This window comes from Phyllostomus discolor, chromosome 14 (genome assembly GCF_004126475.2).
Source record: "Phyllostomus discolor isolate MPI-MPIP mPhyDis1 chromosome 14, mPhyDis1.pri.v3, whole genome shotgun sequence".
Classification (NCBI taxonomy): Eukaryota; Metazoa; Chordata; class Mammalia; order Chiroptera; family Phyllostomidae; genus Phyllostomus; species Phyllostomus discolor.
Genome location: NC_040916.2, coordinates 14,905,343 through 14,922,780, shown reverse-complemented (window position 1 = coordinate 14,922,780; position 17,438 = coordinate 14,905,343). Strand labels below are relative to the sequence as shown.

Below are 17,438 nucleotides of genomic sequence, written 5' to 3'. Positions count from 1 at the left end.
TTTCTCAAGTCTTCCACTGTAAATCTTTTCTTTTCAGTTTTGGCCCCTACCAAATATTTATGGCCCAATTTGTTCTAAAAAATATTACTTCTAGAAACATTTCCTGAAAATTCCATCTGTCGTTTTTACCAATATCTTTCAATGTTCTATAAAAACTTTCGACACAAACTGAGAACTGACAGCCACCCAGTGACTGAATGCTCATTCTGCCGGTTTTCGCCACGGCCTCCCCTTTCAGGAAGCCAACCTCACACTTGATCCGTGCTTCCTTTCTTGGAAACTATGAACCAACTACCAGATTAAATTCAAAACATGTTTATCAGGCGACTATTCTATTCCAGCACTTGACCAGACACTGGGGAGACAACCTGTAAGAAGGTTATATCTAGAGGAGAGAGACATGTAAAATTAGCTACGTTAAATTTTTCAGGTGGGAAAGTGGACAAGGAAATGACCAGTGGTGCCAGTGTGGATCTGGAAAATACTTGGAATGACATTTGAATGGAGTTTTTACAGAGGAAAACCTGAAGAATGCCCGACTACGGTGGAAAAAAGATGGATTCCTGCCACTTGACAAGAAAAGCCAGGGGGGCCTGATCGGGGGGGGGGGGGGGGGGGGGGGGCTGGGAGACAGAGATGCTGAAGCCTGTCCTGAGATGTCCTATTCTGGTGACTCAGAGGAGGGTGGTGTGTCTGCTGAGATGGGGACACGGAGGAGGAGGGACGGACTGAGGCGGGGGCCGGAAGAGGTGATTCAGGTTGGCACAGGCTGAGGCTGGGGTGCAGAACGTATGACAGGGAGGTCCAAGCTGGCTTTAAGAGTAAAGTCAGGAGTCAGGGTTACTAAGACTATCTAAGCCGCCCAGTGTGCAGAGATGGCGGCTGAACCGCAGGGACAGGCGGGCTGCTGAACACCACCACAGAGAGAACACGGGGACCCGGGCCCGGCGGCTGTGCTGAGGGACAGCTACAGCGGCAGGAGCGGGCCGTGGGAAGATGTACGCTGCTGGGCGCCCCTGGGGGCCAAGGAAGGGGGATGCTCTAAAAGGGGGTCAGTCAACAGCTGCAGGACAGCTCCATCCTATGAGGATTAGGAGGCCACTGGGTGGCAATGATGTCACTGGTGGCCTAAATGTCACTGGAGATGCCACTCCTCCTGAGGAGTGGAAGGGTGAGTGACACATAAGGAAGCAGGCAGAATGTTCTTTGAAGAAAGGATGGACGTGGCAGGAACAAAGAGGAGACAGAAATCTGAGGGGTAGGGGGAGCTGTGGGAGGTGTGAGTGTAAGGTTTACAGATACCTGGTTATGGTTCTAGGTTGAAATTACTTAGCAAACTATGTCGTTTTCTCAGAAGTAATGTACCAATAAGATGAATGCTTTAAAGACCTCATGCTATAAATACTTTTAAAATCAATAAATCAATAAAAATTTCCCCAAAAGACATGTTAACTTTTTTATACATAGACAAATGAATGCAAATTTTGATTTCTATAGTGAATAAAATGCTTAGATTCAGTAGCTCTTTGGAAACTAAAACAATGTAAAATGTAGATATAAATATTAAACTAATTATTACACGATTATGCTGTAAATAAACATAGTGGAAAGACAAGAGATTGAGAAACAGAGAACTCAGACGTGAGTCCTGTATTTGACTTGATTGACTAAAGCGAACTACCCAGCCTATTCGAGATTCAGTTGCACTGCAGCATGCAGGGGCTGAATTAGATGGCTTTCCAACGTATTTTCAAGTCCTAAAACTTTGAGTCTATAACTTTAACCCATACTTTAAATGGTTTTTAAAAGCCCACTATCATTATCTTATTAAAGCAAACGAGACCAGAAACAGCAGAGTTGGACCTAGTTAGTACAGCAATGTCTTACTTGGATTGCATGTTGAACCAACTGGACTCTCCCATCTTTGAGGTGAATCAAACTCACCCCCATCTTCTTCAAGATTTCTAAGTGCTCGGGGTTAGTGGCCATGAAATCTCTGGCTCTCAGAGGGGGTTTAGCTCCACTCCTGAAACTCTCCTCTCTGCTAAAAGCAATTATAGGCAAGGCTTAAAAAACTACAAGTCAGAACTGGGGAAAAACATAAAGCAAATAAAAATAATGTTAGATACTTGCAAAATTGCTAGTTTTAGAACTAGTGAAAATGGACTAACTGGAAACAGGCATTAACCTATATATGTATCTTAGGATATTAATAAGTGGTATAGCTTTTAAATATAATTATTTTACAGTTGTAAGACCATGTATTATCCGTAAGGTAGTATTAGTAAACAGAATTATAACCACTTGAAAGCACAGAGTAGGTTGGCTTTGGGATGTGTTACTACTGATTTCTTCCTTAAAAAAGAGTTTTTTTCTCCCCATATTTTAAAAGCAAAACAATAGTTGTATCAGTGACAGATAACACTGACTAAAAGTTTTTAATTTTTATTTCCTATTAATGGCCTTTCTAATTTAACTACTTGGAATAAAATGAACTCATTAAGGCCAAAATCCTATTTAACAACTAAGAATAAGCACCTTGTGAAAAAACAAAATCAAACAAAGGAAAAGCTATATTTCCACTACACAAAAGCTACAGGTAAAAGGAAGAATATTTTCTACATATATGAGATATATGAAAATATTTGATGAAACTATTCTGTGTAAAAATGAGCTATACAAGCTGAAATTATATGCTGCCCACTGACTATTAAGTTCATTAAACAGCATAAACAGGAAATTTTCCTAATAATAAAACACACTGCAGAATAAGCTTTGCTATCTAACTTTACTAGCAGTTTTTGTTTGAGTCAGTGAGACCGCACACCTCAACACTTTTGGGCTGAGTGGTACCTGTCCGCCCTTACATGTCCCCTGTGTTCTCTGTCGCCTACTGAGAATAGCCCCGATAACGGTCGGAAACGTAAAACAAGACATCTTACACTCTGATGATGCCTCGGGGGCAGCTCTTATCCACCACATTTTTCAAGGGCTCGCGAATGCTCTGAGCGTACAGCGGGTCATTAGGGAAGAGAATCTGAGTGTTTGGACAAGTCCAGTCGAAATTGCTGTCATCCAGTTCTATATACTCTGAAGTCTACAATGTAAAAGAACGTTACGTGTGACTATTTCACCTAACATTATACTTTGTTCAAAGGAGATATTAAATAAAATGTAAGTGTACACAGGATGCAATAAAACAAAGTTAAGAAAACATCGAGTGTACTTTTCCTCCCACCACACTACAGTTATTGAATTCTAGTCATGGACTACTTTCCACTTGGAAAAATAAAACAAACACAGAGAAGTAAAAGATGAAATAAGACTGTGATCAAAAAACATAACCTACTGTGTTCTTCTTGGAGGTGCTTTGATTAGTAGTGGAGAGCCAAAGAGGTAAGAGGTGAGCTTCTGTTGTGAATATATAATCTTCTATGTCAAAAATAATATCTTCTTTATCCGCAAATAACAGGTAAAGATATTTAAACATTTCAGCCAAGAAGAAAGAATCCATCCTAAAATAAGAGGTCACAAATAAATTTAAGAGCATAAGAATACCCTAATGCCAACAATCTGAAGGCCAGAGTCCAGGGGCTGATCTGTCTACACCAATTCAGACGTCCACACAACAGAAGAACTCATCTATCCCTGGCGGTGACGGCCTGGGCTCCGAGTGTTTCCCAAGGAAATCAAGAACCCCAGTGCACCTGCCCCCCACACAGGCACACTGGGTCTTGCCTATACTGCAGGCCAGATTCTCCCACTGGCCTTCCAGCGAGGGAGAGCGCGCCACTTCCTCTACAGGGAGCCAGCAGCCGGGAGGTAATGCAGAGAAACGCTACTACTGAGAACCGTATAATCTTCAACTAATATTAACTGAACAGGATGAAGTAGTACAACTTTGATGGGGTTTACTGTGCAGCTATTCAAGTGATAAACAAAAAGGCTTTAAGGGCAAGATAATCAGGTACAAAAAGTTGCATGAAAAAAAGAATAACAAAATCACACAGAGTATAACTATAAATACCTGTGAAGAAAAATAAAAGCAATAAAAATATGTAACATTATGGACTAATGTCATAATGTTTTAATAAATAATTTTTTAAAGCTTTAATAAAATTCAAAGTGGCAGAAAACGAACATGGCTGTTAGATGGAGTGACAGTAATATGAAACTTAATTAAAGGACTGCCTCCCAAAGCATCTTGGCTTTTGACAGTAATAAATAACTTGCAGTTTGCTGGACAGGTTGAACAGTTTCATACCTCTGGCCAAGCACAACTCCTGGCACACAGTAGGCACTCAACAGACATTTAATGAATTGAATGCAAGTCTACACAGCATTACTAAAGAATGAACTGGAGAGGTGGTGAAACACAGTGGCAAAGAACATGGGTTTTGGAGACAGAAAAGACCTTCCCCTGACCGTGCCGATGTTATACAGGGACTGTGAACTTCAGCACATTCTTCTGTGAAGATCATCACTACACACCTGACACTTGTGTGAAGATGAAATGAGGTGCTCTGTGTCAGTTATGCAGCATAGTGCCCGGCGTATACACACGGGCTCAAAAGTAGAACCACCATTCTCCTCCCTACACATAAATGATGTTTCACTCTGAAACAACAACTCACCTGACATGCTTCAAAACCTTTTTGAACATTTCAGATGTCAGTCTCTACAGAACAGATAAAACACTTCCCTCTCCACCTGCCGTACACCTACAATGAGTTAACATTTTCCAAAGGACTGACAGTTATTATCATGAGCAAATGCTAGCTTGAGAACTGTAGACTCATGAGCAGGATGCTGATTTTTGACAAATTCTAGAACTGATTACAAAACAGAGAAACACCTGGAAATACTCGGGAAAGAATAAAGACATGGGTGGTCACTACGTATGAGTTTTGTAAAGCTGGCACGTTGGGTATCTTATCTACCCAATTTGTGTTAAAAGTCAATAAACACATACACACGTGCAAACACACGGGCATTAAAAATGTCTGGAAGACTGTCCATCAAATTTCCAGCAGTGGTTATCTTAGGGTGGTCAAGTAGGGAAAGTGTCTTAGGGAGGTCCTCATACTCTTTTTGCCATCTAAATTGTCTCCAGCGGTCACCTACTACTAGGAAAATACAGACACTGGGGAGCCAGACAACGGCACTGGAAGGCCCGCCGGGGAGGGGGCAGCCAAAGGCGGAGAGCCCATAACAGAAAGCCATGAAGTCGTGGTCCTGGCCAACATTCTTCCCAAAACTGTAGGTGGAAATTTTTAAGGCATGCTTATCTAAACTGCAGATCACCGAAAACAGGAAGCTGAGCTAATACATTAGATGACTGAGATGAGAATCAAGTTCTCTTTTTGGTCTAAAGCACTAAAAAACCCCCAAAACAAGAAACCATGAAATTTTGCTGGGATAAGTAAAAAGTTCTAAGTTTCCACTAAAAAAGAGTCCAGTAGCCCAGGAGCAGCGTGGGGAATGCCCCTTTGTCACCAGGTCGTAATGGAGTATCTGGGACCGGCTGGCCAGAAGTTCGCTGTGAGCTGAACATAATAAAGCTGCCTAAAAATCTAAAGCACGTCCAGTAGCACAGTATGACGAAGATCAGTGGTTCTCAGCCTTTTCCTGGGCCCAGTGCATCAGAGGGGTGCATGCTGCCGTAAGCTGATGACCCAGCGACCCTCAACTGCATGGAGTGTAAGCCCATCAGCCCCTCAGAAAATGAGCAACCTCGGGCCCGGATCCAGACGGCAACGGTGCTGATGTGCCAGGCATGCCTAGAGTGTGGTTAGTTCTGGACATGCTATTTTAAGAGACGCTGTATATGCTGGAATACAATCAGAATGGAGCGAAGGCAGTGGGTAAGAGGTCCCGAAACAATGCCATATAAGGAATACTCAGTGTGGGGGGGTATTACATTTAGAAAACTAGAACTTGTTGAACAAGTTCTCTAGTCCCTCAGCCTGCTACTCCTCTTTCTACTGCAGCACCTATCACAAGGCTGTGCTTCGTAGTGAATTCCTTACACACCTATTTTCACTGACTACAAGTCATGAGAGGACAGGGACTGATTCTAATTTATCTTTCCATCCTCAAGGTTAATGAAGTGCAGTGCCTCGCATACAGTAAGTGATTAATTAGCACTGTAGTCAAAAGCCAATCTGCCTTGATTAGAATGACTTAACCTTACCAATTGTGTGCCCCTGGGCACGTTCCCTAACCTCTCTGTGCCTTGGTCTCTCCGCGTGGAAAAGGGAGATTATACCAGGAATGCCACATCAGAAGGCTGTTGTACACACCGAAAGTGCTTCGTCAGAAGAGCGCCTAGGAGGACGCAGGGAGCAGTGTGGACTCACAGGCCGTCTGCTCTGTGTGCCCGCTTTCGGGAACCCATCCTTGCTCCTGCGTCAGCTGCGGTCAGGGAAGGAGGTGTCAGGACGAACAACTACCCAAACACTCTGAGGGAGGGGCCAAGGGACAACCGGGAGTAGATGAAGGACACAGGACCTTCCACAAACTGTTCAGGGACTACCACATCTCACTTTGCATTCCATGTCCCTTTAATATGCTTCATGGCACTTACACAATGTTTTAAAGCCCGTTTATCTGCCTGTCCTCAGCGATTCAATGACAGAAAAGACATGTCTCCATATCATTAATCCTCAAAAATACTACAACTCTGGCACATAAAACACCTGGGTAAATATTTGTGGAATGAACATTTGCTAACCAAATGAACAAAGAAGCTTTACTATTCTTTTAGAATAACTGAAATGCTACTGAACATCACCTTAACCAAAGCGCGTTTTTTGTATCTTGAGTAATTCGTGCGTCTACACCTATCCAGCGCCCAGTGACACAGAAACACCCACCATCTTTCCCAGCCTCCAGATCTGCAACAGAGTGAGTAATACACACACTGACCATGACATGGTTTTTGCGGAATTCTTGGCCGAACACAGATCATAATCCAGATTTTTCATCAGCACCTCGATAATTTCTAACATTTTATATAGCATAAAAGAACTATTGGCAAAGGAAAAATAAAACCTCAATATTCCTAGTACTCCTAATACCAAGGTTCTGACATTTAACAGTCATTTGTTCATCTTTTTAAAAATCGTCTGAGCATCTTCTCTATGCCAGGCACTATGATAAAAATACACTTTTCAAACAATTTAAAACAAGCCCATTCAGGAGAGTTAAAAATAAAACCAACAAACTACGGTTTGCACCTTCACACACCCTCTGCAGAGGATTAAGGTGTCCGAACTCGAACAGCCGAATTTTGGGGAATGCGTTACCTGTCCTCATGACTTCCAGTACGGACATCCTTCATGGCAGCAAATCCGCAAGGCACTCTAGCATATTTATTTAAATTTTCAATAAGTGTTTTCCCTACTTCAAGGTAGTAAGGGTCTCCTGTAGCCTATTAAAAAGGAGAATATATACACATATATAGCTTATATATTACCATACATTCATTTATCAAATATTTATTGAGTACCTACTAGGTGCCAGGCATTGTGTCAGGCACAGGAACACAAGTTACATAGAACCTAGCTCTGAAAATAAGCCGTGGAATCTGCTTTATATAATTACTTAAACACACCACTGGAAAGCCATCCAATTGTGTATCTTAACCTTGACAAAAGTTTCCAATGCCCAGAAGGTTTTCTGATTAAAGGAAGGCAAGAGGCATGCTGTAGAAAGCAGCTCTAGAATATAAAATTTCTCTTTAAAGAAATGATTACATGGCTATCGTGAAAAGGCATAAAACTCAGCTATCAGTTCTTGCCTCTCCCAATACCTCTAGGAGCTGGGTGAGTAAGACCCCTGATGTGTCCAACCAGCACAACACTGAACGAGGACTCTGAGAGCCCAATTACTCTTATAACAGAGAAGGGCGGTGGGGAGACAAAACAGTGAAAAGGAAGGCAGATCAGCTTACTTTATACAAGAAGTAGGTGCTTTCTGCAAATTCTGGTCTTAGAGGATGTTGAGCCCAATGTACTCTGAAATCTGTGGTAAATGCCTAGAGAAAAAATATTCAAATAGGAAAAAAAGTGATTAAAAAATAATAAACTAGGCCTAAAATATACAGTAGTATAGAAATTAGACCAAAACCAAGTAAAAATCATTAGAATACTGATAAAAATTTTCATCTGTACAATAAAAATTTTCACTGCTTAAAAACCACGATTCATCTTTGCTAAGGCTCCTATCAGTAACAATTAAATGAAATGTAAATAATCACTGTGGCCGCTGAGAAGCTCAGAAAAACTGTGAAACTGAGTAGTGACACCACATGGGGCCTGACAGTCCCACACAACTGTGTCTCCTTTCTCCCTGTCTCTGCTGTTCTCTTAATGAAGTCCCCAGTCCTCATATTTCTATTTTTGCTTATGCTTTCTTTTAAACAGCCTCACATTCTCTGTGGAATAAGGAAGGCATTATTTAAAAATAAAAGTAGTCTCGCTCGAAACCTACTCGGTAACAGAGCCAACTGATTTAAAGGCAAACGAAAACCCTTATGAGAACCAAATAAAATTCCAGTTGCGATAACATGTATTTAGTTGAAGCCTTAGTTTATGCTGAGGGAATATGAATTTTCTACAATGCTCAGTCCCACTCACCTGAAGGCTGATAAAATGCTACTTTCTAAAGCAAACCCTTGGGGAAGCATTCATTCCTAAGCACTTGGTGCAATGCTTGGGTTTCTCACAGGGGACAGTGAATAAGCAGGGACAGAATAAGGCTATACATGAATTTGGAGATTTTTAATGGTACATTTCTGGAAAGCCAAAAAGTATATTACTAAAATCTTGCCATATGAAGCTAGCAAGAATATCTATTACTGATACAGTGTATACAAAGCAGGGGGAGTAACCGTCAATTAGCATGAGGAAGAGCTGCATTCCCCGTATGTCCAGGGAACATGTGTGATTGGCAAGAGTATACTCAGGGTATATCGTTTCTATAAAATAAGCTTTAGAAAATAAAAAGTAAAAAGGTCTCCCTGGTGGGTATATGTAAAAGTTAGAATGAAATAATATGGAATGCTATGGATTAGCAAAGGTTGAGAAACACTAATTCAGGATTTTTTTTACATAAAATAAGTAAGTAAAGTGTCAGAATTACCATAAACCAGATTTTTCTGAACACATGAAGAAAAGAAAAAACATACAATACTCTGTAATCCAAAAATAAACTACATAACACAGAAAAAATAGAAAAAAATGGACATTTGGTCTTTAAATTAGAAATTTACTGTATATTTAAATTAGAATTCCAAAGATAATGTACTTACCTCTGGTAGAAAATTGTGTTTTTTAATCACCTGATACAACATTTCATGAGTTTCAATAGCAGGTCTAATATCCCCCTTTAAGACCTAAAAGTCAACATAACAACATTACCTGACTTTTTAATCTATAATCACTTTATAAACAAGAAAGTACACCTTAATACAATTTTAAAATGTGACTCTGTTGGTACTTCAATTTCAGAGATCACAAGGGCGCTCGGTTACAGTTATTTCACTTCAGTATCAGGACAGCAGAGCGTCTGGTCGTTTTACCTGCAGACCTGGAAAGAAGGCGAGCAGCGCGTCCATCCAGGTGCGCGCGTTCAGCATGGGCTTGTGGATGTGCACGTCGAGCAGAAGCGGGGGCTGGCTGATGTACCGCATGATGGCGTCGTAGTGCTGAAAGGGCACGGCAGGTGTTCAGCAAAGGAGACGGAAAGGGGTGAGCTATTCTAAGCACAGGATTTCATTAAACAGCCTTGTAAAGAAATTAAACCTGAATTCATGCACTATGAATAAATTTGCAACACCATTATTATGTAAATATTTAAATTATTTTAGACGCAAATCTTTCTAAAACATCCGGTATATGCACCCTGTGTCCTTGAACTCTGATGCAGAATATGGAAGACTGTCACTGATATGGGACCTTCCGGGGGAGCAGATGTATCACTGTCCTGTGGGATTAGCCCACGGTGATATACCCCTGTGGACCAAGGACGCTCTTACATCCTCTTGAAATGTAGCTACAGGCTTCTAGATTAACAGAATTAGTTTAGTTTTTTCCTGCATCTAGGAATTTTGGACCCTTGGCTAACAATATGCTGATGCTCACCATTACCCAAACTAATGCATCTAATTTCCATTGCTACTCTTATGGTCTGCTAGGTCTGCCACTTAGACTCCTAAAAACTCTTTTCCCCCTTCTTTTATCTTCTACTAGTTATTCCTCGACTGTAACAAGCTGAGCTGTTCGAGTCCATGAGTGATAATGAGCCAAAAAAAAATCTCTCGTCATTAACCTCAAGAAAATCTTGTTATATAATCCAACAGATGACTTATTACTACTCTTACCAGTTTTGTCTTCCTAACTCATCTACTATTTCATCACTCCATATGCATTAACTCATTTAATCCTCCCCAAACTCTATAAATGCAGAGTACTAGAACTCACATTTTGTGGAGGAGGAACAGAGGCAAACAGTGTAGAGTTATGTGACCAAAGTCAGAAAACCAGTGGTACAACCAGGATGGAACCCCAGGCAACAAAAGTGCTGTACAGTCGTCCCTCGCTCTATCGTGGTTCACTTGTTGCAGCTTCACTGTAGCGCGGGTTTTTTAAAAACCTCGACACAGTGAAGCCGCAATAAGTGGACTACAATATGGCGAGGGACGACTGTATACTTCACTGGTGAGTACCCATATAGAGTTTTATATGTTGCTAAAATTACGTAGGTTTAAGAGTGTAGAAAGTGTTTAAGAGCGTATGAAGTGTTTATAAGAGTGCGGGAAAGGTTAATAAGAGAGTAGGAAAGGTTTACAGGAGTGTGGGAAGGGTTTACAAAGCCTTAAAATATATATAAATAATAAAGTAAATATAACGCCACTGCTTCGAGGATTTCCACCTATCTCGGGGGTCTCTGGAACGTAATTCCCACGACAGGTGAGGGATCCCTGTACCTTTAACCACTGCATCACACTGTCTCACCGTGATGTGGGTGAACGGATGGGTGGGCAGAGAAATGGTAGATCACTTCAAAAAGGACAGTGATGTAGCTGATGAGTCTGCTGTATTAATTTCAGTTTCCTTCGATTACAGACAAAGGTGATCCAATCAGGTTCGATAACACTGCCTCATTCCCCTAAAAATATGCCTGTGGCTCCGACCCAGACTTCAGACTTACAGACCTCTTTTGAAATGAATACCCAGCAGATTCTCCAAGTTTCCACAGCCCTACATACCTGATATGATCAAGGACCATGCGAAAGTTCCAAAAAAAAAAAAAAAAAAAGAATCCAAAGGCAAAAGCTAACTAGTAATTTATTCCGATAAATTCTCTTCCTTGTCTGAAATATTAGGTAAAACTCAAATCTACATATTACTTACTGGCAGCTCTTGAAACCTCCTGATAAGAGATGACAATAAAACTATTTTGTGGACTAATTTTGGGGATGTATGTGGCTCTTCCCCTTCCCTGCCCAACACCACCAGGAAATACTAACCAAAAAAAACCTGCTACACATTTAAAAATAATTATTTTCAGAATGTCCCTCAGATCGCTGGGTTTCTACCAAAATCTGGCACTCACATGAAGTTGGCTCTAGAGTTAATACAAAACTGGATCAACTTACTGTATTAAATCTTTCCAGAAAACTGTCATCTCCAAGCAAGACATAGGCTTTCAATAGATATTCGTAATAGGAATCAATGCCCGCTCCAACTCCGCTATCTATGGAAAAATGCATATAAATGTGAGTCTTTATTAAACTAGTCAAAAATTCTTTTATAGAGTACAAAGGAGGGTACTAATACACTAAGAATGAAAAATCAGTCTAAACATGAAACTGTTTAAAGTAAAAATTACACACTTACGTAAGTATTAACACTACTATATGAATAATAGTTCCTTCACTAATAGTTTATATATTTAAAAATGCTACTTGGCAAAATTGCCTACAAAGGCCTTATTTAAAAGCAGGAAATACTAGCTTTATGAATTTTTTTAAGATCATTTTCTCAGTGAGGAATTCCAAAGAGGAAGCACTAAATTATGTATTTTTTTTTATGAGACCCTTAATCAGGAAGACATCAATCTTTAAAGTTACAACAGGTATGAAAACAAGAGTGCCACTATTTGGAGTTGTCAGTTCTAATTGCTAAAACTAGCACTGATTGTTGGCTTCTTCCTCCAAGATCATCACAGAGGTTCAAAGACAGAAACTAACAAGAAAATTACGGATCCTGGCGGCAGGGGGTGGGGATTGGGGGCGGGGAGGGGAGGGGAGGGGAGAGGGACGAGGGCTGCTTTGGCCTGCAGCAGAGGCAGCCAGGCACGGCTGTGAAGGATCAGACAGGAGGGACACTGCTGGAGCTCGGCTCCTGCCTCTCTCCCCCCCAGGCCCAGCCCGAGACACAGTGTCTCCTGTCACGCCTGCCACAACTCAGACCCACAGGCATTCTCAGGGGTAAGCCCTGCATGGGAAACCGAACAGATGAAGTCAGAACTAACTTCAGACCTTCTCTTCCCCACCGTTTCCCCTCCAAACTCCTAAGGCTGCTGAATTACAATCTAAATGATAATTATAGTAACAATCTCAGAAATCCCTACACCTAGGGCACCTTCCAGGGCAACCAAATCAGAATGTCCCGAGTTCCAGGCACTGACGTTTTTTTAAAATTTGGAATTCATTTCTAAAATCACTGGGCTGGAAAGGAGTTGGAGTGTGACTTTGCCACAAAGTACATGACAAGGAAACATGAACTTATTAGCCCAAAACACTTAAGCAGCATGCCTTTTTAAAAAGAAAAACACTAGAATAAGAGTTTATCAGAAGAAAAAAAACTCAGAATAGGCATGCTAAAAATTTAAATTGTCCTAATGGATATATTAAAGGCATAGGGAAGATATTAGCAATACAAAAAAAGAAAAAACTATTTTAACTGAGCAGAAATACATGGAGTAAGAAACACAACCGTTACAATAACATCACAGGGAGGAGCAAAAGCCGAGGAACATCCTAGCAAACTGAAGACCACAGGAGTCTTCTTCCAGAGGAAAAACAGGGCGGGGGGGGGGGGGGGGGGGAACAATCTGGATGTTAAGATATATGGAGGATAGAAATGGAAGCGATTTACATAATAGAAACTATAAAAAGAGACATAAATAAAAATGAAAAGGACAAAATATCTAAAAAATAAGGGCCAATTTCTTAGCAATTACAAACAAAGATTTTAAATAGAAAGGATTCAGAGAATACCAAAAGGAGAGATAAAGGTCCACAACTAAAATTGTGATAACACTTATGGAATTTTTTCTTTGGCTTTGATACTCTTAACCTTTCAGAGAGAAAGAGCAGATCATATACCAGGGCACAGAAATCAGAACCAATAGCAGATTTTTAATAGGATGTAAGAAGACAATAGACTGCACTTTCAAGAATGTGAAAGAAAAGAACTTAAAATCATATCCTGCCTAACTGTTGCTCAAACACGAAATCATAATAAAACTGCTGTCAGGCATGTAAGGCCTCAGAAACTACTAAAAGCCACTGAAAAAAGTTGGGGATAAATACTTAAATAAGAAGAGACAAATCTAAGAGATGTTGCAAGTAATATACAACATATAGGTGACCAAATACCTTAATAAAGCTTGTTATCTTTAAAGAAAGAGGGAGAAAGACCAAAAGGAAAGAGAGAAAACGTCTTCACAGTGAACAGAATGCAGTCACCGTCATGAGTCAAGGCAAAGGCAGATGGGGACTGGAGTGGGGCGGAGGGGACGGAGGGACAGGAGAGTGTGCTGAACTGAAGTCCCCGTCTCAGCAGGAGGCAAACGTAGGGCTCAGTTAAAAACACACACATCAGAGAGAAGCAGAAAAGATGGACGTGCTGAAAGAAAGGTGGTGTCAGTCCCTGCACACGTAATCGCAGAGGCGGGGGGGTCGAGGACCACGTGCAGAAGTAACGTGCTGACAAGCAGTTGCTTCTGTAGCAGAGGGTCCATTTGCGGGTGCTTGTCACAGATCAAACATGACCAAGTGAAATGGGCCATTCATGGGCCGGTGATGAGAGTGTCATAAGCCAACAATTAGAACTGATTTAATTATGATTAATTAATTTGCACCTGAGTTCCAAAGCAAGTTAAAAAAAAGAGAAAGAAAGAAAAATTGTAGAATTCTGAAGCCAGGATTCAGATTAGTTTCAGAAACCATTTAGATAAAACTTAGAAAAATTGTATACAATATTGAATAGAGGCAATAATTTTCATATGTTCAAATTAATAATTATATTTTTAATATATTTAATAGCAGGCAGTTCTTTTTTATTTATATATAACAACATAAGACTTTTGGGAAACAGAAAATTATGTAAGCAAGATAATGTCATCAGGAACATCTAGTATATTTCCATTCATCTCTGCTTGTTTTATAAGGTGTCCTATAAAGATGAAATTACATTCTTTATACAATCCTGTTTGTTCATATAACACTGTTACATGCTTTGTCTCAGGATGTGAATTCATATATAAGAACTGGTAATAACATTGTTGAACACAGAGTTCCACTTACACCTTCCTGTGAGACGGCTGAGGACGCAGATGGCTGAGGCCCTCGAAGAAATCCGTTCCACTGTCCCCTCTACGCCCTCTTTCTAGAAATGCTATACCCAGTAAGCTATGAAATAGTAGCACGCTAAGTTGTCTAGAAAAAGTGTGCTATTGTTTGGCACACCAAGGAAAAAAATCAGGCTATATCAGTTATAATTCTGGCAATCTTGTGAAAAATGTGCTTTATCTTGCCCCACAGGCTACTTGAACAAATGAAAATCCCAATCATTCTGAGGACGTGAAGGCCTGATTTAAAAAAACCCAACTTACATACCTTTTCGTACCCAGTCTCCAGTATGAATATTTATAGTCACACCCACTAAATTACTACTTCGCTGTCTTTTTTCCCAGAGAAAATCAAGAGCTTTTCTTGCATATTCCTATAATTAAAAAAAGGAAAAGCATACTTTAATAACTTTATGTCTCTGGCAAACAGGAAACAATGAAACAAATATCAAAGGCCCACAGAATATTTTAAGGAGTAACTAAAATTTCTAAGATAAGCATTAATAATATATGTTACATTTCCTCACAAGTCACATCTTGGCTCTTTTTCAGCCAATCAAATCTAGTTAAAAAGAATGACTCTGAAAATGCTATTTAGTGACCATGATCTCAGTTTGAAACCATCTGGATTCAGCTACTCTTGTAGCACAAGTTCACATTGACACACACATATTATTAAATTATGTTAATTGTTGGCATAATTAAATGCACTTGATAAAATAATTTGTCATTTAGATGCAAAGTGAAAATCTCCTCAGATATTCATATTTAGAAAATAGTAAGAGCTTTGAAAGTTTATACACCATCTTTGAAACACAAACAGGCATTTAAGATCCCACTTTTGCCCTGGCTGGTGTGGCTCAGTGGACTGAGTGCCGGCCTGTGAACCAAAGGGTTGATGATTCATTCCCCAGTCAGGGCACATGCCTGGGTTGCAGGCCAGGTCCCCAGCTGGGGGCACGTGAGAGGCAACCACACATTGATGTTTCTCTCCTCTTTTTCCCTCCCTTCCCCTTTCGCAGTAAATAAATAAATAAAATCTTTTAAAAAATCTTTCTATTTTTTTAAAGAGAGAGGTGAAGGAGGGGAGAAACAGAATTGTGCAAGAGATACATTGATCTGTTGCCTCTTGCATGCCCCCAACTAGAGAACTGGCCTGCAACCCACGTATGTGCCCTGACTGGGACTTGAACCAGTGACCTTTTGGTTCACAGGCTGGCGCCCAATCTACTGAGCCACACCAGCCAAGGCAAAGGTCCCATTTTCTGAACAACTCTTCTTAGTTAGAGAAGAGTCAGTAAATCAACTAGTGTTCATTTGACAACCAAACTTTTAACCTTATAACAGTTTCTTTTTGTTTTTCATTTATTTTTATCCATTGGACACTAAATTCCTGATCAAATTCTTGGTTTTGGACAGGTACTAGATAGTTTCTAAGTTCAAATTAATTTGAAAGCATAAATCAACTTAGCATTGCAGAGGTTCTAAAAAAGAAAGAAATCATAAACCAACATGTCACTTTGCAGATATTTAATTCTTGATTCAAACTATTTATGCTGATTTTTAAAACAAGGCAGATTACAGCTTTAATTACATGCTATAGTTTCAGACCTGGAAAGTTTCATCAAGACCATATTTCCCGATCCTATCCTACAGCTAAGAAAACAGTTCTAGTAAAGTCAAAGATTTAATAACCAAAGCTTAAAACTAAATTATAGGACAACTAAATGAGGTCTCTTTATAGATTAGCCCAAAAGTCGGCAAACTTTTTCTGACAAGGACCAGGGAGTAAGTCTTTGAGGCACTGTCACAATTTTTCAGCTGTGTCACTGTAGGACAAATGCAGCCACAGACAAAAACAAATAAATGAGCATGGCTGTGCTCCAGTAAAATTCCATTCACAGGAACAGGCCCTGGCCGAAGGCGGCTGAAGACCGTAGTCTGCCAATCCTGGGTCAGATCAGTGCTCTATCAATGGCCTTAGGTTGCTTATAATAAATTACTGACCATTCAAGAAGCTTAAGAAATCATGACTCTCGACAGAGTTACTCATAAACACGAAACAGCCCGGTGGGAGGTGTGCGGGCTTTGCCTTCAGGAAGGCAAGGCTTCTAACTCCACTTCCGTTCGGTCACCCACCAGCTGCGCATCCCACCCTCTGAGCCTCACTTTCCTCATCCGAGCCTCAGAGTCTGTGGTTCAGACTAGTGTGCCAAAGTGTCTCTACTCAACAGTTACCCAGGTGTAGAATGAAAACTAAACCGAGCATGACAAACCTGTCCGTGAGGCACTTTGGCACACATACACACACAATCTGACTTGTTTTATTTACACTCAGATCCAACATCTCTAAAGCAGATACATTTCCCCCTTTTTGCTTGTTTCATGTGCGCCATCTGATGAATTCATCTGATGAATTTTTTAAAAGACTCCCGCCGCACGTATTAAAAAAGAGGATGTTTTGTGTTAATATTGCTCTCCAATGCTGAGCTTAAACAATTAGATAAAAACAAAATTGAAGTGTGAGACATTGCTAGTCCACAATAAACGACGTGAGGGATATTAAGTTTCCCGGATAATTAATAACATTTCCCCTGAAGTAATCAAAGATAAGACTCTCAATCAAGACTTAAATGCAAAAAATTCATCATGTTTTAGATTAGCGAAGTTTTCAGAAATGCGTTAGAACATCTCAAAGTCTGACAAATACAAAACTTGGAGATGTCATATTTCCTGTAAGACATTTGTGGCATCAAATTCATAGTAAAATGTCTTTAAAAATCTGAGAATAAACC

General features: G+C 40.2%; 1 protein-coding gene across 8 annotated transcripts in view; it reads right to left on the bottom strand.

Annotated features, from left to right (window-relative positions):
* Positions 1-17,438, bottom strand: part of EDEM3 (ER degradation enhancing alpha-mannosidase like protein 3) — a 53,900-nt gene that overhangs the window by 15,843 nt on the left and 20,619 nt on the right. For 3 of the 8 annotated variants that reach the window (XM_028530686.2, XM_036014989.1, XM_036014993.1), the window contains exons 8-16: positions 14,912-15,017; positions 11,663-11,760; positions 9,584-9,709; positions 9,314-9,397; positions 7,955-8,038; positions 7,308-7,432; positions 3,350-3,515; positions 2,943-3,097; positions 1,888-2,044 (exon numbers count right to left, since the gene is read on the bottom strand). In XM_028530686.2, the coding sequence (XP_028386487.1) occupies positions 1,888-2,044; positions 2,943-3,097; positions 3,350-3,515; positions 7,308-7,432; positions 7,955-8,038; positions 9,314-9,397; positions 9,584-9,709; positions 11,663-11,760; positions 14,912-15,017 (1,101 nt within the window). The remainder of the gene's footprint in view (positions 1-1,887; positions 2,045-2,942; positions 3,098-3,349; positions 3,516-7,307; positions 7,433-7,954; positions 8,039-9,313; positions 9,398-9,583; positions 9,710-11,662; positions 11,761-14,911; positions 15,018-17,438) is intronic. The other 5 variants (XM_036014990.1, XM_036014992.1, XM_028530688.2 and 2 more) reach the window with 3 other exon arrangements.